General features: G+C 40.4%; 1 protein-coding gene across 1 annotated transcript in view; it reads right to left on the bottom strand.

Annotated features, from left to right (window-relative positions):
* Window positions 1-9,818: 9,818 nt before the first annotated feature.
* Window positions 9,819-26,762, bottom strand: part of AASDHPPT (aminoadipate-semialdehyde dehydrogenase-phosphopantetheinyl transferase) — a 28,233-nt gene continuing 11,289 nt past the window's right edge. The window contains exons 3-6 of the mRNA XM_032194697.1: window positions 18,333-18,454; window positions 17,706-17,867; window positions 11,981-12,058; window positions 9,819-11,041 (exon numbers count right to left, since the gene is read on the bottom strand). Coding sequence (XP_032050588.1) covers window positions 10,883-11,041; window positions 11,981-12,058; window positions 17,706-17,867; window positions 18,333-18,454 — 521 coding nt within the window. The 3' untranslated portion in view covers window positions 9,819-10,882. The remainder of the gene's footprint in view (window positions 11,042-11,980; window positions 12,059-17,705; window positions 17,868-18,332; window positions 18,455-26,762) is intronic.

The following is a 26,762-nucleotide window of genomic DNA, read 5'->3' on the forward strand; positions in this document are numbered from 1 at the left end:
AAAATTGATGAAGCCATGGAGAGCAGTGACTAATGCATTAGCCATACATAAAACTGAACAAAGAGTTGCCGCTGCTGCAACAGAGCGGTTAGGACCACCTGGAAGGGTTAATAATGTTAATCCACAACAAATAAATATGGAAGGAACAGATTGCCCATTGCCACCTTCCGTTAGAACTTTTACTATTACACAGGGGGTCTCGGGAAATTCGGAGGTGCCTGTGACAATGTCCTCTGTAGCAGAGGAGGAGCTTCCACTACCAGCAGCTCTAACCGCTCCAATAGAAAGTGAGGAAGGAGCAAGTGGAAGGACCAGTGCTAACCCATTTCTATCAAATACAAATCCCTTCACAACGGGGGCGCAGGGAAGAGAAGGTCTATGGAGGCAAATAGCAAATGAGGCACTGCGTGAAGGGAATTATGAAACGGCAACACAGTTAACACAAGCTTTTCCGGTAGTATAATCGCCACCAGATGCACAGGGGAATGTGACCGTTAATATGACAAATTTAGACTAGAAACTATTAACTCAATTACGATCTACCGTAAATGATTCTGGTTTAAAGGGGGAACCTACTCGGCAAATGTTAGATTATATTTGGGGAACTAATATATTGCTCCCCGGGGACACACGTAGTATAATGAAGCTGATCCTAACACAACATCAACAGCTTCTTTTTAATGCGCATTGGCAAAGTGTTTGTCAAGAGGCAGTAGCTGCGATAAGGGTACCTGGAGATCCGTTGCATGGTGTCACGTTGGAGGAATTGATGGGACTTGGACCATATTATAGATTAGAGGCACAAGCGTTGCTGGGTCCAGACAAAGCTAAAAAATCAATGAGATTGGCTCGGAGAGCCTTGGACCAAATTAGAGAGCCAGGGGGGATACCATCCTATATGGGCATCAAGCAAGGAAGGGAGGAACCATTTGGGTTGTTTATTGATCAAGTAGCAAACGCAATACAAGCGGCTGGAGTACCTGATTATCTAAAGGGCACTATTCTAAAGCAGTGTGCAATTCAAAACTGCAACCCTTCAACTCGTAGTATATTAGCTACGTTACCGGGAACTTGGACAATTGAGGAGGGTTTAGAAAGGATGGCTCAGGTACCCGTGGGTCCGCAGGCTATGTTGGTAGAAGCAATAAAACAACTAGGGAATAGAATGAAAGAACAGGCACAGGTATTAAGAGAGACTGCACAGCAATCGCAGAATCAAGTACGCAGAATCAAGTACTCGCTGCCCTTGCTCCTTTGCAAACGCCCGGAGGCCGTCCTACTGGCCGAGGGTCTTCACCGCGACCGCGTTGTTTTCGCTGTGGGATCACAGGACATATGAGACAAGAGTGCAAAACGAAATCAGTGTGGTATCAGAACTGCCAATCCAATACGCATAACACAGCAACCTGTCGACATGGTGCGTCAGGAAACGGCTGGAGGAGCGGGAAGGACCGCCCCGCGACGACACAAAAAGCGGCATTTACGACAGCGGCCGGAACGGCACTGTCACCAATGTCTGCAAAGAATCCCTTTACCTCCGACCAGCCACCAGAGGGAGCCTCGGCTTGGACTTGGCAACAGCAGTAGATGTAACGCTATTGGACTCTAAACCCAACAGGGTAAGGACAGGAGTTATGGGACCAGTTATTGTCAATGGTGATCCTGTGGGAGCTTTATTGATCGGAAGATCGTCTGCTACCTTGAATGGATTACAAATATTGGTTGGACTTATAGATAAAGACTATTTTGGGGAAATACAGATTATGGTTTCTGCAATGTTTCCTCCAATGCATGTGCCGCAGGATACAAAGCTCAATTAATTCCGTTGCCACACCTTGCGGCATCTCTACCACCGATGGTCAATAAGGGCCGAGGACTCAGAGCATTTGGCTCCACAGGAAAAGTAGCGTTATTAACGCTTGGCATGCAGCAGAGACCACGACAGAAAATCACAGTATGTTTAAAGGATGAGAAACTGCAAATTGAGGCATTGTTGGACACTGGCGCAGATGTGACAATAATCAGTGCGCAAACTTGGCCACCGCATTGGCCTACATTCGAATCCAGTACCACTGTAGCAGGAGTAGGAGGTATGACTATTGCTCGTCGATCACCAGTACTGCAATGGACAATAGGTGACAAAGTTGTAAAATGCAGTGTATCTATCTTACCGTTGCCAGATGGAGTACAAGCACTGATAGGGAGAGACGTTCTTGCTCAGATGGGAATGGTTCTTACATCAGACCACCATTTATAGGTATGGCCATTGCTTGGACTTTCCCAATCCCACTAAAATGGAAAACTGATGAACCTGTGTGGGTTGAGCAGTGGCCGCTAAAACGGGAAAGTCTAGTACATGCTCACGGACTAGTACAAGAGCAGTGTCAACAAGGGCACCTAAGACTGTCAACAAGCCCTTGGAACACTCCAATTTTTGTGATTCCCAAGAAATCGGGGAAATATCGTTTACTTCACGACCTGCGAGCGGTTAATAATCAAATGTGTGCCATGGGAGCACTGCAACCTGGTCTACCTAATCCTGCTATGATACCAGAGGGTTGGCATTTATTGATTGTGGCCATGAAAATGACAAACAGAGGTTTGCCTTTACTCTCCCGGCAATAAATCGTGAAGGTCCGGATCAAAGATTTGAATGGACTGTATTACCCCAGGGAATGCGTAATTCACCTATGTTATGTAAGCTTTATGTTGACTAGAACTTCTTGCAGTAGTATGGGCATTTATAAAATGGAAAGATACTCCGTTAAATGTGGTATCTGATTCCTTATATGTAGTAGGCATAGCAAATCGTATAGAAGACTCAGGCTTGAGAGACTTAACAAATGAATGGCTGTCAGAATTAATAATCAGTCTACAGATCGCCATAGCTCAAAGAAGTGAACCGTACGCAGTAATACACATAAGGAGTCATCAGTGGGAGGAAGGCCTGGGAGAAGGCAATGCTCGAGCGGACCGACTAGTCGCCGCAACAGCTACTGAAGCACCAGAACGCTAAGGGACTTGCGCAGGCTTACAAACTGTCTAGAGCTGATGCGCAGGCGATAGTAGAAGCTTGCCCAACGTGTAGTCATTACAATTTGGGAGTGGGAATTGGAATCGGAACAAACCCGAGAGGGATTAAAACCAACGAAGTGTGGCAAATGGACGTCACTCATGTCACAGCATTTGGCAGATTGAGATATCTGCATGTAACGATAGACACTTATAGTCACATGACACCGCAGCCTGGGGAAAAAGTTCGGGATGTACGACGTCATCTTGCCAGCTGTTTTGCAGTAATGGGAGTACCACAAACTATAAAGACAGATAATGGTCCAGCCTATGTTAGTGGGCCACTTAAGCGATTTATAGAACTGTGGGACATTAAGCATATAACTGGTATTCCACATTCACCAACTGGTCAAGCTATAGTAGAAAGGGCTAATGGAACAGTTAAGCAGTACTTGCAAAAGTTTAAAGACATTACAGATGTTAGAGAGAGGGTGGATAAAACTTTGTTTGTTCTCAATCATTTGTGTGTATTTGGAGATGATGAGGAACCACCCGCAGCATGTCATTACATTAAGTCTGAAAATGATAATAAATGTATTATGAGAGTACTGTACCGAGATATGAAAACGGGACAATGGTTGGGGCCTGCTGACCTGATTTATATGGGGCGAGGTTATGTGTGTATCTCTTCCCCTACAAGGCCAACCTGGGTGCCTAGTCGATGTGTTAAACCAGCCATTGAAGAAAAGTCATCAAGTATGAATAACAGCAACCATGGCTGATCTAACGGCGCAAGGGATTCTGGTTGCGTTATCTTTGACAATGACGATTGGACGTAATAGTGCCATCCTAAGCAAAATCGATCCTCAAACCAATATGTGGGTCACTTGGGCAATTCACGACCAGTTGAAATGGTTAAGGGATCATACGCAAAAAAATGTAGTACAAGATAGTTGGTTTGAAGGTTGGCTTAAATCTGTTTTTGGGAACATGGGTGGATGGGTTTTCTTAGTCAAAGAGGGACTTCGCTTTCTACTTATAATTATATTGATTACAGTTGCTGCACGTATAATCTTTAACTGCCTAACTAAGAAACTAGAGCAACTCACAGAGAAGGTATTTGTAGCGCAAAATAAAAACGGGGGAATTGTGGAGGAATGGTTAAGTGAAATAGGACATGTGGATGTTGGGCAGTTAGGAGGCAATGGGCTAGTGAAGTACCGTACTCAACTCACATGAGTCTGGGCACGTACGCAGCTGGCTGAGAGCCAATCAGGCTCAAGGACACGATGCCCTTGAGCCATTGGGAAAGTCCCTAAGGCGGGACGGTAGCTAAAAGAAGGAGGAACTAGCTGAAAAGACCGGGAAATGTTAGCCAATCCTGAGCTTAGTTTTTGCGATATGTATGAGTTGATTATGTTCGAACTAGATAAAAGGCGACTGAGCTATCCATTAAAGTTGAAGTTCACTGTTCACTCATATTGAGCGTCTGTGTCTTCCTTCCGTCGACAACACTGAACCTGGTTCTTAGCCCACAGACATCCAGGCCCTTAGTAAACAATACCAAGAATAATACTGAGGATGTGGCTCCCAATAACACCAAGACACTTAATAGTTTAGGCCCCAGTTATCCCAAGTTACACACCATTGTTACCAGTTACCTCCTAGTTTTCTCCTGGTTATTGTGCCTTATGCTTTTTATTCAAGTTATGATGTCTACCTCTTAAGATTATTATAAAGTATAAAACTGAGACGGGAGCAGAATTGTTTTTTAGATTGTTATATTTTAGCTAATTTAGTTATACATAGGGAGGGGGGAAATCTAGGTAGGTAGGGTCTGGCGGCCGGGACATATCATGCTGTACGGAAAGATAGAGCCCCTCCCTTGATAGGCAATAGCATGTAATTTATGATGTAAGCAGATGGAAGTGACGTTGTAAACCCAAGCTATATAACACCGTGTAACTTGGCAATAAACGCCATTTGCCATCCACCACATTGGTGTATGTGAGCTGATGGCCCGAGCGGCCTGGGGTTGGTCACCGTGCCGTTCCTGAACCAGGTCACCACTGCCACCTGAAGGCAACACCCGTGCACACAACTGCCTCTCGCTGGTAAGAAGTTGCGCATTATGGGGAATCATACGTCCTTAGGAACAAAGACTGTCCTGGTAACCTTACAGCTTATTCTCTTTATTAACAATCGGACACTTTATGATCCTGAAACATGGGACCAAATTGAGGTCAAGGTGTAGGACTCTGCAACTAAAAATGACAAGGTTGTGGTGGGATTGCTTAGCACCTGGCAAGCAGTCTCTGAGGCCTTAAAGAGCCCTGTGGGACCACAGTCAGAAATGTGTGGTTTGCTAGACAGTGAGGGAGCTGCGGGCTCCTTTACTGATCCAACTGCTATGCCATTGGCCCTTCTGCTGCTACAGCCATTGAAGGCTTTTACTGTTATGCCCCCTGGTGACCTGGACATGCCTTTTGACCCAGGCCCTATTGGCCTTGAAAAGGAGATGGATATGTTTTTCTTTGATTCAGGAAGAACGGGATACATAAGGCCCGAAGGCTGAGTTGCTTGACAACTTAAAGCAAGACATATTGTTCAAAAGGAATGGAAAATGGAGACTTGTTTGTAATCAAGAAAAGGAATAGAAAATGGAGACTGTTAAGTCATGGAACTTAAAGGATTGTTTGTTACCTTTTCTGATTGTACATATGTATAGGTGTACTCAGGTTTAGTATGTAAAAGCAATATTCTTTATATTTAGAATGTTTGATGTTTGTGTGCGTGTTGGTAGAGCACAGACTCCCCGCACACCCAGCACTATTTACTTGCCTTTTATAAGTATTCTTTTATAAATATTACTAAATTCAAATTGAGTTGAGACTTCATTCATAACAACGGGGAATCACATGGCCTTAGAAACAAAGAATATCCTGGGAACTTTCCAGCTTATTCTCAAATAAAACAGGGAAAAACTGTGCCCTCTGCAGCCTTGCAGCACATGCTTGTATGGGCTGCTATGAATGACCCCTCTATTACAAATCAAACAGTTTATTATCCTGAAACATAGGACCAAACTGGGGCCAAACTTTGGGACTCTATTAAAAACAACAAGGTTGTGACTGGATTGCTTAGTCCCTGGCCAGCACCTGTCTGATCACCTGTTCCTGTTCTTTCACGTGGGGACAACTGAGGCTGCGACAAGGACACACCAAAACATCAAAAGAGACTTTATGTTCCTTGGAAAGATGCTGAAGGGATCAGTACAAGTGGTGCTCTCCTTAGGCCTCTCCATTGGAGACTGGGACCCAAGCAGGAGGCAGCATACAGACCAGGTGAATGACTGGCTGCGTAGCTGGTGCCATGTTCAGGATTTCGGGTTCTGTGATCTCAGGGTGTGATTTTGAAAGACTGGATGTGAGTAGTTAGGGTCTGGCGGCCGGAAGATGTCGCACTGTATGGAAAGGTGGAGCCCCTCCCTTGATGGACAGTAGCGTGTGGTCTGTGATGTAAGCAAGCGGAAGTGACGCTATGGGCCTTGGGTATATAACACCATGTGACTCGACAATAAATGCCATTTGCCATCCACCACATTGGTATGTGTGAGCCGATGGACCGAGCGGCCTGGGGTTGGTCACTGTGCCATTCCTGAACCAGGTCACCACTGCCCCCTGAAGGCAACAAGTGGTGCCGAAACCTGGGAAAACTCCTGGATTCGGATGAACGGCGGCCGGAGCAGCGGGACCAGCCCAGCGGGGAGGACGCTCCTGGACCAACAAGGAAGATGGAAACCCTTGTGAAGGTGGTATCAAAATTATGGAAGCTATGGAGTGGCTCAGCTGAGGAAGCCAGGGGTGCCGGTGGGGAACCAGAGTCTGAGGAAATCTGGGAGAGACCACTGCCACGTGCACCCCAGTACGGTGCTGAACTAGAAGACGAAGAGTCGGGCGAAGAAGCCTCCAGCGGGAACAGGGATGAAGTGCTAGGTTTTACTAACACGTGGAAATGGGAGAAAGAGAACAGCTGTGGGGGCGACCGGGGAGGAGGTAGAAGCGCGAGAGAGGGGCAGAGAGCCGATCGGAACGGCCATCTGAAAAAACGCTCTTGTGGGGCAAACGCCTCGCCGAGAAGGCGGCGGGGCGAGCCACGAGGGAGAGAGTGGCCCACCCACGGGGAAGGGGGGGCAGGGCCCGAACTCGATGGGAGGGTACCGGAACTCAGAGGTGACCAGTCAGTCGAGCTCTGACTTCGGATCAGATACTGATTCAAATTCGGAGGAGGAAATGGGGACAGATAGCAAAAATATCCCCATCCAAAATAAAGCTGCACTGCGAGGGGGAGAAATTCCTCTCACGGATTGGAGGAAAATTAAGATTGCGTGTGCTGTCTGGGCTCTATCGGCCATGCTAGCGTTCCCGGTCTGGGTGACAGATGGGGGGCAGAGGGTTCACTCACCAATAAACCACAAGGATGTACAAGTGATTGTTAAAGCCATTGCAGATAAAGGGCCTCATTCTGCAATGAAGAATCATCTACCCTCATAGATGGTGTTTTCGGGGGAGACGATATGCTCCTGTTTGATATAAAACAAACTTGTAGACTGATCTTTGACAGGGGGGGATGATTGTTTTTAAACAAGAATGGGAGGACAACTGTACGAGACAACTGGCCCAAGTTACTGGGGCGGATCACCCACTATATGGCTCTAGCCTGAAGTGGCTAATGGGTACGGACCCAACAGTGATCACCCCCCAGCCGCAAGCCCAGGGCCTGCGGGCCCATGAAGTTATGGCAACTCGTGAGGCCAGAGAAGCTCCAAACAGCCAACGCCCCAACTTCCAGTGGAAAATGCTGCTTCAAGGAATGATCAACTCGCCTACTATCTGCCAGATCACGGTGGATCGGGCGCTGGTGCCAGTTCGGCGCAGTGACCTGACCGCGACTCAGAATAAAACTAATGAAAACTGAGTTTCTGTTCACAGGAACGGATCATCAGACACCCCTGTAATCTGTATACCCTGGTGACAAGAGAAGACAATAAGTCAGCAAGCGTCCTGTCTAAGCCTGATAGTTCCACACTGGCAGAATCCAGACAACAGCGAAGCAGCCTCCGTGGGTGGGTGGCTGCAATGCCTTTGTGTGATCTTATCTTTGGACCTTGTATACTAAATAAGCTTGTGTTGTTTGTTAAAAGTCGGTTAGAGAAAGTTAACATTATGTTGGTAGAACACCAACAACTACTTTAACAGTGTATTTACTCAGGGTTGCCAGTTACCTCCTAGTTTTCTCCTGGTTATTGTGCCTTACGTTTTTTATTTAAGTTATGATGTCTACATCTTAAGATTGTTATATTTTAGCTAATTTGGTTGTGCATAGGGAGGGGGGAAATGTGGGTAGTTAGGGTCTGGCGGCCGGAAGATGTCGCGCTGTATGGAAAGGTGGAGCCCCTCCCTTGATGGACAGTAGCGTGTGGTCTGTGATGTAAGCAAGCGGAAGTGACGCTATGGGCCTTGGGTATATAACACCATGTGACTCGACAATAAATGCCATTTGCCATCCACCACATTGGTATGTGTGAGCCGATGGACCGAGTGGCCTGGGGTTGGCTGCCGTGCCGTTCCTGAACCAGGTCACCACTGCCCCCTGAAGGCAACACTGGACACGGTGACATACGATGGGGTGCACCTGACTAAGTGGTCGGTGATAACATAGTACTCCTGACAATGAAGCCATGAGGAATGTAAACAAGTTAGAAGGCACAAAGAAGCAGTGATTCTCCAATGGCTCTGGTGAGGCCAGACCTCGAGTACTGTATTCATTTTTGGGCCCCAACACAACTGGTGGGTAAGGAATTGGCTCAATGACCACACACAGAGAGTAGTGATGAATGGCTCAATGTCCTCCTGGTGGAGGCCAGTGATGAGTGGTGTCCCTCAGGGGTCTGTCTTGGGACCAGTGCTGTTTAATATCTTTATTAGCAACATGGACAATGGGATTGAGTGCACCCTTAGCAAGTTTGCAGATGACAGCAAGCTGAGTGGTGTAATTGATACTAAAGAATGCCATTCAAAGGGATGTGGACCAGTCTGCAGAAGTGGGCCCATAAGAACCTAATGAGGTTCAACAAGTCCAATTGCAAGGTGCTACACCTGACATGAGGCAATCCCAGACATGAGTACAGAGTGGGAGAAGAACTCATTGAGAATAGCCCTGGAGAGAAAGACCTGGGGGTTCTCGTGGTTGAAAGGCTCAACGTTAGCCAGCAGTGGGTGCTTGCAGCCTAGAAGGCCAACTGCATCCTGGGCTGCCTCAACAAAGGAGGGGCCAGCAGGTGGAAGGCAGTGATTGTCCCCCTACACTCTATCCTTCTGAGGCCCCACTTGGAGTGCTGCAGCCCAGCCTAGAGGCCCCAGCACAAGAAAGATGTGTACCTGTTGGAACTGGTCCAGGGGAAGACTACAAAGATGATCAGAGGGCTGAAACACCTCTCCTATGAAGAAAGGCTGAGAAGCAGGGATGTTGAGCCTGGAGGAGACTCCAGGAAGACTTTGCTGCAGCATTTCAATATATAAAGGGGTCTTACAAAAAGGATGGAGAGAGACTCTTTACTGTAGAGTAGATAATGATAGAACAAGGGAGAATGTTCTTAAACTAGAAGATGATAGATTTAGATTAGATAATTAGATATGAATAAGAAATTCTTTCCTGTAAGGGTAGCGAGGCCCTGGAACAGGTTGCCCAGAGCAGCTGTGGATGCCTCATCTCTCAAAGTGTTCAGGGCCAGGTTAGATGGGGCTTTGAAACTTGTCTAGTGGCAGGTGTTCCTGCCCATGGCAGAGGGTTGGAACTACATGGTCTTTAAGGTTCTTACATTTAGGAAGACTACAATGTATTTATGGCACTTGGGGGACCCATGTTACCAAAGAGTATTTGTTCTGAAAAACGGTATAAAATATTCTGGAGCTGCACTCAAAATCTATAGCTCTTTTCTAAAAATTGTAATTCACTGTAACACAGTAAAATGTTCTGTCTTCAGATGCTGAAAAATCATTTGAAAAAAAACAAACAAATGTTCTGTTTTGTTTTCTTCCCATGACTTAGTGTCTTGGACTGTAAAGCTGTAAATGCAAGCCTAGAAAATCTAACTGCTGTTTGACACATCTATCACCCAGAGAAAAAAAGAGAAAAAAAGTTAAAAATCAAATAATAAGTTACATATAGAAAGGTTTAATTAGCCAAAGTTGTAAGTGAAATTAATATGAAATTTAAGGTAATTCCCTGCCTCAAACTAGTTTTACACGGATTTTGTTCCCAGGGTAGTACAATTCAGACTTCTGCTTGCTATTATACAAATTTCACATCTTGTACAACACTTGTGTCATATAATAGCAGCAAAAGGATTTGTACCAATTCCTCTGGTTTTATTCACCCATTGGAGAATAAAACTTTTTTTTTTTAAACAAGGCATAACATTTTTTAACATATCATAATGTAAGTTTTGTCATACAGTACAGAAATACACTTTTATTTATTAAATTTGTTGACTGATCAACAGTATTTTGTAGCTCTGCTCCTTGTTCCTAGCAAGGTTAATTTAAGTGTGAGAACCAAAGGCAAAGAAACGTGATCAGCTTAGACTTCACTCAGAATTCCTTCAGCAAGGAAACATGCATCTTTTTAAAATATTGATAAAGAATGTCATTTTCGAAAAGGTGAATATCAGACTGTTAAATAAGGAAATATTTTAAATGAAGAAAAACACTTTTCATTTATACATGTACACATATTTCCACAACCTGAAGAACAGCATGAGAGCTTTGACAATTCCTTCCCTCCCCCTTACCGCTGCTTGGAAGCATTCTTATCTTGAATGTGAACTCTGTTTCACTGGAGTCTCTTGCTTAGAACAGAAGTTGTCCCAACATGCAGAATCCTCAGGTGCAATTGGAATACCAGATGCGACTAAATCTTCAAAAGTCAATAATGTAAACTGTTGTTGATTAGGTTCCGTGAAACACACCTACAGAAAACACAATTTTACATGAATTAGTATATCTCAATTTTTCTTCCTGCAACCTTCCCCATACGGTTTAAACAGCATATTGTTACTGAATAAGAAAGTATTACAGTTAAGACCAACATCACTGTCTCTAATTTAGGCTGTACATTAACTCACAGAAACATGTAATAGGGCACACAGAAAAAGCAAGTTTTTATTTGAGACTCACGTCAGAAACCTGAGAGAACAAGGCACAGGGAGTCCTGCAAACACCACAGAATGAATGTTTAAGTCCAGAAAAAGGAAAAACAAACTCCTTTGTTCTACAGCAGACATGATTATCTGAGATGATAGCATCAGGATTTATTCTAATAGAGGAATGCCTACCTGTATGCCTTTTAAAACCAGCAATCACTGGGGTTGTGCATGCATTCAGTCTCCTCCCAGAAACTCACGCTACTTAAGGACAAAAGCTGTAACAATCAACTCACAATTCCCAGTGCTAAATCCAGATTAAGCTCCAATATTGGAGATGAATGAGTCATGGTCTCTCTATTAGTTTCATCACTTCAAGGAAATTTGTATTTCAAAGAAAAACAGGCTTGTTTTTCTGAGCTTGTGTTACTGTGCAGTCTGCTGAATGCTACCTGCATGTGTAATTCCAGCAAGGCAAATAGTACAGTTGCATGAATCTGACAGAAGCTGTAAGTGCCTCTTCTAAATCAAGTCTACACACTTTTTTTTTTAAACAAAGTCCTTCCCAGCACTTTTCTGAAATAGGCACAATAGGACTAAAGGTAACAGTCCAATGAAAAACCTGGTTAACACTGTGGTTAAGGTAAGCTTTATTTTCCTTGGCCCTACATCTGAGACTATAGACTGTTTTAAATATGGCATCAGGTTAAGTTTACGTTCAAGTGATTAGTTCCGAAGACCTGCAAACATTTCTTAATTTCTTACATCAGAATGCTGATGTCCATATCCCTCCTGCTTCCCAAGAGCCACTGCAACATGATGATAGTCATCTAACCGGGTTTCCTAGTAAAGACAAAAAAACAGCAATGCAGAAACACTTCCTTTACTCTTGTTTCCATCAAAGACTATATGTACAGTCAGAATATGGTTCAGAACAACACCAAAGCATTATTTAAAATAATTTAAACTAATGACATTCAGAAAGCAATAGTTCTTCACAGGTTTGTTCAAGAGCTCAAGGATGCAGATACAGTTAAGCCAGGCTGAACTGGTTACTATAGGTTAGCATCATCTCTCTCCTTTGTAGACTTTTACATGCAGGTTTGGGACTTCAGTCTTCCTTTATCAGTCGTCCCTTCTAAGTCACAAGACATACAAACTATTTTAACCATATGTTTTTTGATGAGATGAACTGTGAACATTCTCTGGAGGGTATTCTGAAGAGCAACAAAAGTATAAGCTTAAACCAGTGACTCTCTCACTCTTGGATCATGTAAGGCCACAACTGTCAATTTCTGACATGACAGTCTGAGCACTGCTCTGTGTTAATGTAACTCCCTTTTCCACAAACACACACAAAATTTATAACTATGTAATAGCTATATTTTAATAGTATATATAATTTAATAATTTTGTTTAAAAGTCCTCCTCCTCTTCAGAAAGACTAATAATTCATCCGAAACAATTTATTTCGAAAGAATCTGCTTTTATATATTATTATTTCTGAATAATGTTTACTCTATGGTCAAGTCATAACTGTTGATTTTTTTTTTTTAAAGAAGGGAAAAATGTTTCCTTTGGTTCTGTATCCAAAACTTTTCACACCATTTCTGCACAACCTTTTTAAAATGAAAATCAAGAATTGAAGAATTCTTGAAGGCAAGAATTTTACCTAGAAAAATTAACAATTTATATGTCACCATTAATCTCAACGTCGGCTACTAGTCTGGTTGCTTTCTGGAGGTGTATGACTGAACTCATTTCCACTTCCTCGGAAAATACTCCAACGCACCATGTTATATGAAGAAAGCATCACGATGTCCTCCCATTCTTCTGGCAGGTTGTTGTTTGCCTTTTTTATTTTATCTAAGCAAAATGTCGTCTAAAATAATGCTGTCAGTCTGCCTCAGGCTTCCTACAGCTCATCTGCTATATAGCATTTTCAAAGATTTCAATTGCAAGAATACCATTTTTGTGATTCCCCAGTAGCCTTGTATATAAAACAGGTGCCAAGATGCTCAGCTCAGATCTACGCAGCCCAGCTCAGCCAAGACAGCAGCTGCTCTACTCATGTGTAGTAGCACAACTACAAGGCTGGGGGACTTTACTGGCAAAGATATGGGTGTCTTGGCAGATACGTGCTGGTGTGGGAGTGTAAGTGTGTTTTTACTTCAGTCACTTCAGCACCTGAGTTGTGCGTATTTGATTGATTTAGCAGCAAAATTTGTCACTCATTTAAAACCAAAAACATCAAGCTCATGTTGCTTAGTCTTCCTGCAAAGTGCTACTAAGAAAATGATTGATTACTTCAACTTTGTATCAGTAGAAATATTTGATGCCCAGAGAAAATGCCAACAAACCTGTAGTGTGAACTGTATTTCTTGTAATTGCAAGAGCTATAGTTGTACTTGCTATGAAATATTTTATTAAGTTTTCTACTCCTTTAATACATCACAAGACTGAAAATAAGCCAAGGATAAAAATACTACCTCATCATCCGTACATGTAACGTACTTCTGTAATTTATTCAAAAAGCAACAAAAAATTGCCTATCAGATGTTTTATCAAGTGTTGGCAAACAATTTATAAAGCTTCAGGACGGCAATGTGCTGTGCTTGTCTACATGGAAAAAATCACCATATCCAGTTTTTATCACCTTAATCACCGCCCAACTTTTTTCTCAATTTTTGCCTGTCCAAGAGGTTGAAGACTGATGAGACTGTGCACACAGCACAGCACACAGTGGCCTACATCTGCAGGTCAAAGTCTGAAAACAACCATTACAGCTTTAAGCTAAATGTACTGAAATCTGCGTTTGTAGAGTGAACATTTATATTATTTCTTGTTTTTGCAACTATAAGCGTATATAATGTAAAGTCTCCTACATATTGTCAACAAAATCATTTTCTGTCAGCTCAAAGCATCGTTTAAACAGGAGGTGACTCTTTAGGTAAGGGGGACCATTGTCCTGCAGAGACCACACCCAGTGCATAGTTCAGTAGGCTCCTTGTCATTTAGTTCACATGTCCTCAGTACATTAGAGAACACAAAACAGTTCCCAGCATCTTATAATTAAACGTAATAAACTAGGCCCTTCATCTTGTAAGCCCAGAAAAAATACAGAAAGGAATGAGATCTTTTCCGGACTCCAGCAGCAAAACCCTTATGTTATGGAGATAACGCAGCAGAGAGACCAAAAAAAAAAAAAAACAAAAAACCAACCAGCCTCCATATTCATATCCATACACTGTCTTATAAATCAAATTCAACTTCTTACACAGAAATAGAAGATTAACCGAAAGAGCAGTACAGGAAACAAAAAGGACAGTACAGGAACTCCCCTGAGGCACAGGATTTGTTTTGTTAAGATACATTTGTTTTGTCTGTGAAACAGAAAACAATTTGTTTTTCTCTGAACCAAACTTACTGGAACTGTTCCAACTAAAGACACAATGAGAATTATAATTGCCTCACTTCAAAGGCTTAACAGAATGATGTGTCTGGGATTCAAATCAGTCTGGGTTCACTCAACAGAACAGCTTATGAGAAAACTGCACCTCCAGTCAGCAGAATTGATTGCTGTGTAAATCTGGTTGGATTAGCTAGTCTTGGGAACAAAAATTTTCATTCCTATTTATTCCTGACAATACAACAGAACGAACTTCTCTTACTGAGGGTGAAAGACTCCATTACTGCTGCATGCCAACAACAATTACCAAATATGCTTCTAATTGACCCAGGTAATTCCAGTTTGAAATCCATGTTCTGGAAGTAAGGTGTTTGCATACAGACAAGCCAAACAAATATTTGCTGTGAAAAAATGTGAACAATGATTCATGCAGCAGCAGTGATGGCAGGTGATTCTAAATGCTGACTGAAGTTTAGGACAAATGGAAGCTTCCTGTATGAACTGCCTATATGAAAACTGGGATGGGAAACTGGTTTGCTCCCTATTTTAAATTCTGTAATAAAGGCTCCAGTAAGTGCTATCCAAGCATCATTCCTGAGTAACAAAATTGTGACTAAAAAGTCACAAACACACTTAAATTTTTGCATATCAGTAACAAGATTTTTTTTCTATAGAAAAAGTCTGCTACAGATACATATTGTAGACATATATTTAACTCTTTAAACTATAAAACTTGCCAGAATTTTTATTGACCCACTTCCTTCACTTTTATTAAAATTAACTAGTACTTCATCCTGAAAGATTTTCTTCTTCAAAAAGTACTATTTAATAATATTAAAAATAAATAAAACGAGTAATGACTCCATGCTAAATTAACAACCTCACACAAATACTAAATTGCTCTTCACTTGACTACGATATTTTTAACTGTTACTAAACAAATTATTCTTTTTTAAAATGAGCAAAGCATACACTACTTATATGAACACTTATATGAACAAATCATACTTAACACACAGATAGCAGACGTATCTTAAAATTTAATGTTTCTGAATGACGTTCTACTGTACTCTTTGTCCTATTACCTCAAGAAGAGTTGAAGGTAATCCCATCCCCTCAAATGACTCCCCCATATTTCTCAAAATTAGTGTTTTCTAGTAACAAGCTATTTCAATAGTTTGGTTCAAGGCCAAATAATCGAATAAAAATATGAATTCTGGTAGTAACAAAATGGACACACAATTTTTTCTCCACCCAAGTGGTTTTTAAATGCAAAGTGATGCCTAATTTTAGGCTGGGATAGGTAACTGAAAAAGTGATATTTTTTTTTTCCAATTTCATTTTAATTAATGCTGATATTTGAAAGAAATTATACCCAACAGAGCTAATATTTTAAATTAAACTTGATAATAAATTCTTTCTTTAAGATACTACAACCTGCCTAGTTATAAGGCTGTGCTCTTGGGAAGTAGGAGATGAACATGGGAGATGAGACATTCCTCAGACAAAAATTAAATTAAGCTTCTAGAAGTAATTCTCGACTAATATAGAAAAAAAAAACATTTAAGTAATACAGGGAGTTATTTGCATTATCTACTTCAAGCCATTTCAGTCACTCAACAACCAGCATGCCACTTAAGACCAAAATTCGTAGATTCAGACATCAGTCAAAAGAGATAGATGCTTCTTTGACAATGAGTTAGCATTTATACAGACAACAGTCTTATTATAAGGGATGTCACAATCTTTTCTCTATATATTTTTTGTCAGTCTGTAATTCCCACTGGTGGATTTCATGACATGCTCAGTTCCTAGAGAGCATGGCAGTATTAGAATGAGAACTGATTTAGCATGGGCAGACTTTTAAAGTAATAGAAATCCAAAGGTAACTAGAAATGCTGAAAGGAATGAAGTGTGAGGAAGTCATATCTGTAACATTTAACTTGTGGCATATTTATTCCTTTTTTTTCCCTTATAATTTATGTACTTTGTATACTACATAAAACCTGTACACACTAGAAAACTTATTTTGACAAACTCTATTGGGACAGTTGTGTCCAACAACATACATATTTTCAAAATGTAAATGTTTCAAAGCATACTGGAAGCTGAGTACTCAAATGAAAAGTGTGCTTGACTATTTTGTGAAATAGAATTGCAAAGTCAGTAGACAGCAAGCAATATGACTACTGCACAAACTTAGAGCAGACAGAGATTGGGACAGCCTGAAGCAAGATGCCCGCTTTATAAAAAACTTTCAAGTCACGTCTTTTGCATTTCTTCTGTTCAGTGGTAGACAAGAGTGCTCTCCAGGGTGCTCTTGGGATTATTTTTTTTTTTTTTGTAGCTTAATTTCTTAGGGCATTTAAATAATATAAGATCACAATACCTACCAGTTCTTTCTCCTCCCACCCCTCAAACCACATTAGATGCCATTGGTCCATTTTCGTGGATGTTTTACTAGCAAGTCTCAGTAACTTTCAAGAAAGAAAAAGCAAGCAAGGAAAACCACAATCAAACCCAAAAAGACTGAACCCAAATTAATGTTTCAAATAAAGACATTTTTTTTGCATCTATCCATTCCCACACACAACAGCCAGCCAGCACACCTCAACTCCAAACCCACAAAACCCCATTGCTTTCTGTCCATACAAGCACGTAGAGAAAAATAAATACACCAAAGAGCTGAAGACACATTCTCCATTTCAAGCATTTAATGGAGTTAATCACTAGTCTCATTCTCAACCAACCAAAGAACTTCAAAATTTCAGAAGTCAGGCCTGAATACACTTTAATGCACTTCCTGCATGCTCTAAGATGTTCCCTAGAGTGCCAGAAAGGTATTTGAGGAACAGAAAAAATAAAGAGACGTCATAATGAATGTACTCTCTGGGGTGTTTTTGTGATCAGAAATATTTTTACATGCTGCTGATTTATATCCTTTGCTTTAATTTGTATCTTTGCAATGTGGTTATACAAAACAAAGGTGTGAAGCTACAATTAAGACATCAAATGTGCAATTTGATTAAGGCATTGAGACTGGTTGTTATTATTAAAACAAATAATTTGAATATTTCTTACCTCAAAAGTCCACTCTTCTTCTTTATCTCCATCCAGCAACATTTGAGTCTCCTTATACACCTTCCCTATTTCCAGTTGCAATGGAGACACATTAAATTCAATTCTTTGCAAATTAAAGCCAATTCCAACTCCAATAGCCTTTAAGAAGCTTTCTTTTAGGGCCTATAACATAAAATGTTGTTTTCAGAATACGGACTGTTCATACTGGCTGTTGTCAACCAAACTTCTCTGTAAACACTACTTTGGAGCAGACAATGTAGGCCACATAAATTTAAGGCTTACACCACTGTAAATGTCAGGATAAACTGATCCAGTTACCAAGAAAAAAAAAGTTATCAGCCTTGTTATTCCTAAGTTATTGTGTAATAATGAACAGGCAACTACAATTACGAACGGTACATACAGATAAGAACCCTTTACCTTGTTCTGTGTGTGTGTTTAAAATTAGTCATAAATCCTAGAAATGTCATCTGTGGTAGTACTCTTAAATTTACTCTGACATTATAAAAGATAACCTCCATATGATCATGTAACTCTAGAAGTATACAATTTTATCATAATGAAAATAATAACAAAATAGGAATTTGAAGGTTATTGCAGTTGTTAAATAGAGAAGCAATACATTACCCAGTGCCGATGAAACATATCCAGCTGCATCCATTCATTATTCATAGATTTGATCACACCCCACTCTGTCTCAGTAAACTGTCGCTTCATGATGTGAAAGAAATTTGGAATTGAGCTGCTACCTAGAAGTTAGAAAAAATATTTACAGAAATATTAATAGAACAATAGTAAGTAAATAAATCACCTCATGTTATTGCTATAAAAAAAAAAAAAAAAAAAAAAGGTCATTCATAACAAAACAAGAACCAATTCTGCTCTACAATCTGAATTTACTCTACATAGCCTCAAAGCAGTGAGCAGATATTGATGACATTTCAGGACATAGTATTAAAAGGAACATTCCGGTAGCAGAATTACTACATAAAAATGTGATATGAGTCAAACATATTTTGTATTTTCAGCAATCTCTGAAAAAGACAGTATTTGACCAGTTCTGAATTCATATAAATATATATATATATTCAACATTCTACAAAACAAGCATATACAATCTTCAATATTTGACAGCTTGATCTAAGTAACACTTTATACAACAGCATGCTGTTTGTCAAAATTCACCAAGCTATTCTGCCTCCTGTCCTTTGACGGTGGGAATACGAAAGAAACACTTTTTAAAGCACATGTGGAAATACAGTCTCCCAAATTTATCACAGGGAAAAGAAAAAAAAAAGGAAAAAAAGCCTTAAATCCTTAGATTAAATTTAAGTGTCCCACAAAATAAGCACAGCTGTGTACTGTTGCCACAGCTTTTCAGGGACTACACCACTTTTCCCCAGCAGTTGGGATTTACTTCACAGTAGACACTACAGATTGTATGGTTATATTGATCAGCGACATCTCTACAATGCACTGGAAGCTATGGACTTCATTACACACTTGACTAATCACCCCAAACCTGTATCATTAATCAGTATTCCATACAATCTGTCCAACATGGCTTACAGCTGGTTACACAGACAATGGCACCAAGCAATCTATTTTCTTTATCTGGGATGATCAAAATCTGGATAGAGACAATTACACATATTGAGACAAATTTTTTGTAGGTAATACGATATTCATGTTAAAGAGAAAAAAAAAAGTTGTATTTAATGCAAAACAATCTCACCTCCCTGACTGAAAGGCCACTCTTAATCCTGGATAGATCATGGTGACAGGAAGAAGTGTCTGAAGACTGGAAGAAAAAAAAGTCACTCCTATCATCAAAAATAGCAAAAAAAAAAAGACTCAAGGAACTACAGGCTAGTCAGCCTCACCTCAATCCCAGCAAAAAGTGGTGGAACAACTAATCCTGGAAACCATTTCTAGGCACATGGAAGAGAAGAAAATCATCAGAAATCAGCATGAATTCAAAGGGCAGCCATGGCTGACCAAGTTGCTAAGGTTCTACAATGAAGTCATCAGCCTGATGGATGAGGGGGAAGCAGTGGATATTGTCTTCCTAGACTTCAGTAAGGACTCTGCCCCCCGTAAGATTCTCACAGAGAAGCTGTCAAAGCTGCTGGGTGAGCAGTGAGGTGGATCAAATACTGGCTGGATGGCCAAATCCAAAGGTGCAAAGTCTAGTTGGAGCCCAGTAACAAAAGGAGTACCCCATGGGTCAGCACTGGGTCCAGCCCTGTTTAACATGTTCATTAACAATCTGGATGATGGGGGTAGAGCGCACCCTCAGTAAATCCACAGGTGACACGAAACCAGGAGGAAGGGTTGATGCATCGGAGGGCCATGCTGCCATCCAGATCTACCCTCACAGGGTAGAGAGGTGGGCTGACAAAACCTCATGAAGTTCAACATGGAGAAGTGCAGAGTCCTGCCCCTGGGGAGGAACAATCTCAGTCACCAGGACATGCTGGGGACCACCCAGCTGGAAAGCAGCTCTGCAGAGAAGGATCTGGGGGTCCTTGTGGACACCAAGCTGAACATGAGCCAGCAATATGCCCTTGCCACAAGAAAGGCTACTGGTATCCTATTCATCCTATAGATGAAGTGTTGTCAGCAGATGAAGGGAGGCAATCCCTCCTATCTACGCAGCACTGGTGAGGCCATACGTGGAGTGCTGGGTCCAGTTATGGCCCCCCCAGTACAAGGGACGCATGGAACAACTGGAGAGAGTCAAACAAAAAGCCACAAAGATGATTGAAGGGACTGGAGCACCTTTCATATGAGGAAAGGCAGTGAGAGCTGAGACTTCTCCCCCTGGAGAAGAAAAGGCTTGGAGATGGCGGTGGAGATCTTACCAAAGTCTACAAGTGACTGAAGGGAGGGTGCACAGAAGACAGAGCCTGGCTCTTTCCAGTGATGCCCAGTGCTAGAGCAAGAGGCAATGGGCACAAACTGGGACAAAGGAGGCTTGGTCTAAATATTAGGGACCACTTTTTTTTTTTCCCCCGTGTGAGTGTCTGTGTGTGTCAGTGACAGAGCCCTGGCACAGGCTACCCAGAGAGGCTGTGGGGTTTCCCCCTTGGGGATCTCCAAAAGCCACCTGGACGTGGTCCTGGACAGCCTGCTCTGGGTGTCTCTGCTTGCGCAGGGGTTGGAACAGACCTCCAGAGGTCCCTTCCTACCTCAGCAAGTCTATGATTCTCCCAAACAATACACTACTTCTGAAAATTCATCACTAAATTATCACTTAATGAAGACGCAGATGCTAACCCGAGTTCTGTCAATGATTCTGTGAATGACCAGGGGCAAGTAACTTCCCTTCTTTCTATTAGTGTTCCCCATCTTAAACCAGGGATAAAGGTACTAAACCTCCTCTATAAAGTAGTCATCTTCTACAAGCATCTAAGCACTATATAAAAAAAAAAGATACTGGCTGCAGTAATACTTGATCTGGCAGAATTAGTGCCACACTAAAGCAGAGATGCAGGTTTTCTGACAATTTCCTTTCCATGTCATATTTCAAAATGAAACCTGACATACTGTATATATCATACAATACATGACAGTGACATTTTAGAGATGCCCTTAATTTCCTTTATAGACTACAGTGGAAAATAACATCTTAACTCAGAAATTACATTGACAGTTGCAGTAGCCAGCTAATGGAATGATCCAGAACAATCTCAGGACAGAATTAACGTTCCTTTCAGGAGAAAAAGATGATACTAAAAAAAGAAAAGCAACCACAATGCCAAGCATGTCTTGATGGATGACCAAGGCACAGGAAACATCCATCTGCTTTGACACTCCAACTTCCATGAAACAACGAAAAATAACAACAAAAATATCTTCAACTTGGAGAAAGGTCTTTCATCTTGCTGAGTTTAAATGGCCTATTTTTTGTGATCAAATGACTGTATTAAAACATGCTCCAAACTCTTTTTTTCTTCCTTTTCTTCTCTCAGGTATTTAAGGGGAGGGTAGTGGTGCACCTGCTTCTTCAGATAAATTATGACACATTCAAAACATGAATGCACTTCATACTTAAACTGTTTAGTATACCAAGGGTATAGCACACTCATGCAGTACTGCCTTTTCTCTCCTTATTCCTTTTTTTTTTTTTGTCCTAGACTTCTTCACCTGTTCAACTCCTGGATGCTCATGTTCAGATTTACATAGTGAGCTGCCGCTCCCCAGCTCTGAAAAGCTCAGTCTCTGCTTTCCTCTGAACTGCCCTCCCCTCCAGTTTCCTTCTTTATAAAGTATAGTCATTTTGCTCTGAGGAATGGATCAGATTACAGGAGCCAGGGCTCTTATTCTCAAGAAATTGCTAGCAGTACTACAGCCTGCCTTGTCTGTTTTTCCACATCGGTTTGAGTATCAGAGGCAGATTTACAGAATCACAGAAAAATTTAGGTTGGAAAGGACCTCTGGAGACAATCTGGTCCGATCTTCTTTTGAAAACAGGGCCTTATACTATCCAGAGCCCTGTCAAGCAGGGCAGATGTTTCCCGGCAGCCCATGGAGGGGACCATGGTGGAGCAGGTTGCTCTCTTGCTGTCCATGCAAGACCGCATCACAGCAGATACACACAGTGCTGCCTGTGGAGGGGACTTTTGTCTTTCTCACCTCCCTACTGTATTTCTAATTGGTAATAAATTAATCTTCCCCACATCAAGTCTGTTTTGTTCATGCTAGTAACTGATGAGTGATCTCCCTGCCCTGACCTCGACCCATGAGCATTTTCCATCTTATTTTTCCCCCATCTCATTGAGGGGGGTAGGTGGGAGAGCAAACCCACCACATCTCTCACAACCTGGGAGTTGAGGAAGGAACAAAGCTAGAAGCAAACTTCAATATTTATCCAAGAGCAAACTCTAAGAGAACTTTCTTTAAAATAAAGATCTATGAACTGTAAGATCATGAAATATATGAACTGACAATAAATTAGAAAACCAGATTCTCTGAAGGAACAGATAGCTTTGCTGTAGTGCACACATACAACAGAAATACCTCCAGGGCTATTTTTTTTTTTTTTGTCTTTATGGATTAAATGAAAAGCAGTAAGGCCAGACTCTCATTGGGAATTATGTAACCATACCCCTATTTCTTATTTAGCTCTCAGTAGTAAATAAAAAGGGTTCCTGTAGGACATACCTATATAGTTTGTAGAAAATTGCACATCTGATCTGCCTGTGCTTCTTAACATCCACACATTAACAAGCTCCCGAGCAGAAGCCACACAGCTGGGTTCACACAGTACCGAGTCCTTTGTAACATAACCCAGCACTGCTTTCGCAGTGATCAGGGTTATCGAAACAAAACCACAACAAAACACACTTGTTGAGAGGAAACATTAGCTGGGAATTCAACTACGTGGAAAAACTTTACTAACAGCACTTTAAATGCTCCTTCTTGTAATTTATAGTTAGAGCTACTGAAAAAGCAGAATCCAACACAGTTAAACTATTCTTGTCCACCTCAGTGGCAAATCTGATTTTTTTCTTCCCCTGAAACGTAAATCACTTATTTAAATTGGTTGGCATCAGGAAACTGTACAATACTTATCTGATTGGTTGGGGCATCTAACTAGGTGGGGGATCATCACAGAATAAACTAATTTTTGTGATTTCAGGAATAGGTAAGACAGATAAGACATTGGCATACAAGATTTGAAAAGTAAGAAAAATAAGTGTAGTTGGAAGCAGGGAAAACTGGTAAGCGAGTTCAATGGATGGTTTTGATTAATGGGAAAAGATCCTTGTACCCATCAACTATTAAAACTCTGAAAGAACAGACAGTAAACTTTTGCTGGTTTTCTCTAAGAGAAGAAAAGTAATTGTGGCAGGAATAGATCTGTGAAAATGCTGGAGAAAAGGTTTCAAGAAATGAAAGAAATCAGGAGAATCTGATTTAGATTCTAAGGGGAAATGAGAGAATACATTTCAGGAGACAAAAAGCTGAGCCAGTGACACAGAAGGTAATAACACGACAAGGAGATGGGGATGACATTTCTGAATTAAACATCAAACTTGCCTGGGTCAAGAGAAATGACAAAAATAAGTTCAAATGTAAGAGTTTTCTTGCTTTGAAATATATTATATTGATTACTGTGAGTGTTCTGTCAAAAATCTATTTCTTTCCATAATTACCATTTATTAATACCTTAAAGATTTTTTAGTATAGAACCCCAACTATAAAAATGTTGTCTTTTTATTTCCCAAAATGAATGCATCTGTTCAGATAACTTCATTATAAAAATTATGAAAATCTAACTTAACAGCAGACTTTGAATGTGGTAATTCTTAGCAATGTAAATTTTCCAAATACATCCAATAGATACTTTATAGATACTTCTACATCACCTATGCCACTTCATTTACTAGCTTGTATTTAACACTTTCCACCACTTACATTGCTTCTTTTTATAAGAAATTGTGAAATATTTTAATTTGCTTTTCAATAGTAGAGCAAATTGATGTTTCCCCTGCTCTTGTTTGAAAATATATTTTCATTTGTAGATGTTTTTGTAATTGACTCCTTTTCCTCCCTTTACACAAACTGTTGCAAATTCATTCTTTTTTGCAGTTGTTCATTAACAAAAATCTCAAAAACATTTCTCTAGTCTACAACAAACTTCACATGTAAATATTGAAGAGTATTTGTTTTTATATTAGATCATCTTACTGAAAAGCAAATAGATTCAACAAGAAATCTCTAATAACATTAACCAAAACATCCTGTAGCTTCTTTTTATAATATACAATTAACTTACAACAATTTGTTCCAAGTATCTGTTTAACAAATACAAATATGTATGCTTATTAGCATTAGAACAAAACTGACTGGATGGCCTAGCTGCTCAATATCCCAACTTTAAAAGTATTTTTTCCCCAGAATATGTAGAGTTCTGTCTCCTTCCCAAAAGATTCATTAACTTTCTCCTTAAGGATGAGTAGCCAATATAGGAAAGGCTCTTCATCCACCAGATCTGTGACCAGTTCCTCCAGCTGGTGTCTAAATTTGTTTGATATTCACAAGAGAATCTAGAACTTTTATCCTTGAGACCAAGATGTATTTCATTTCTGCAGACACTTAAGCCTCATGCTCCTATATACAACACAAATTCGAAGACAGAGTTCACAGAATAAACTAAATGCAAAATTTAGTGAAGCTGTGAAGGCAATTGATTTTTTTTTTATCTATACATATATATACACACACACACATAGCTTTCTCTCTTTCTAATAAACTTTAAAGCACATTAGATCCTTACAAATACAGTCTTAGTAATCTTTCAAAAATTGTCTTCTATATATTAAAAAAAGACTAAATCAAAAGTTAAGTTCCTTTATTACATTAAAATATAAGTTACCCTGGCAATTTCAGGAAGAGCGAGGAGAAGAAAGGAGTGAGTTACACTGGAAGAATCCAATATCAAATCTGGAAAACAAACATCTTTCATGCAGGCAAGCGTGTAGAAGCATGCGTGCATGCTCCCCCCCAACAAGCCACTTACATTTAATAACATCTACTCCACTTAAATGACAACCAAGTTAGTTTGTTTGTTTTCTCTGAAGACTAAGCCAAAAAACTGCCTTGCATTTAATCCCTTAAAAACAAACAAGCAAAAAGCCCCACAATCGTAACTGCCTTGAACTGCATGAAAGGAACAGATCACTGATCAAGAACTAATATCTAATCAATACATACAAGTTCGTTTTCAGATGGCAAATGGGCCTAGCCTAGCTAGCAAAATGAGCAACTGATGTATCGACCAGTCAATCTGCTTAGTACAGTGAAACAGGCTGGTTATAAATCCTGCAAGCTAATGAACTGTATAGGATGAGCACATACTGAGGTTCTTGGGCTGACAATCCTTTCCGTCCAGGGCACCACATATTTGATTGTATTTTACCATCTCTAGAGAAAACCAAAGTAGCGAAAACATTTCTTCTGCAACAGATGACCAAGCCCTAATTGTTTATTAATGTAAACTAATGCTTATACAGATGTTTAGCAACTGACAACATAGGACAAATAATTATCTAAATAAATGACTTAGAAGAACCAGATAGGAAATTAACAGAGCATGTTTTTTAAATCTATTAGCTCACACAGCTTTAGTGTGAATTAGAAATTGGATTTGCATTCTGTGGTCTCTCTACTTCCTGCCATTATCCTGAAATTCTCCCAGTGGTATGTATATTGAACATCTATTCTTGTTTCAGTCACTGATGATGTTGTATCTTGGCATGACTCAGAAAAGCAGCATTCATTTTGAAAGTCAGAAAACTTGAGGTTGCTTCCTTTGAATCACTGACCCTTTTCCAGACTGTAAAAATGGAAAAGCCATTAAAAAATCTGGCATAATTAGTGTATATTATTTTTCTCTGCAGTTACTTTCTTTAAGTCCTTGTAATATTAGCAAAACTGCTAAAGTTTCAATTGCAGTAGTCCTTGGGCCCAGCAGTGATCAATCTTTAAGCAAGCTGACCTGACAAACAAAAGAAAATAAGGACACCTAACTGATAGCTCTACCTCCAGAAGTGAACTGGAGAAACAGCAGTTTTGACACAAGTGTGGCCCTGACAAAAAAATTGAAGAAAAAAATCAGAAATTATTACCTAGATACAAATTCACATCTGATCCCTTATCAATTCACAGACAGCTTACGGTCTGCACAAGGCATATGCCGTCTGGCTTTAACTCCTTTCTAAGTAGAGAAAATAAAAATATTTAAAATACACTGGGTATTATCAAATAGAATGATTCAGAAACTATGAATTCTTTTAATAAAATTTACTTTTAGCTACAATGTAAAAAAAAAAATAAGATAATGAGCAATAATGAAATAAGAAACCCTTTCTTAACTTGTCTGCATTATTGCTTGTACCTTTTTCTTGTTTAAACTCTTTCCAAGATCTTGCATCTCAAGGTAGCTGCAGTATTCCAGCACAAAGGTAAATTACCCCCGAGAAAATGACATTTTAATCAGTTTTCCATTATATAAGGTATCAAACAGTTAAAGCAATTATCTCATTTTGT

This window comes from Aythya fuligula, chromosome 1 (genome assembly GCF_009819795.1).
Source record: "Aythya fuligula isolate bAytFul2 chromosome 1, bAytFul2.pri, whole genome shotgun sequence".
NCBI lineage: Eukaryota > Metazoa > Chordata > Aves > Anseriformes > Anatidae > Aythya > Aythya fuligula.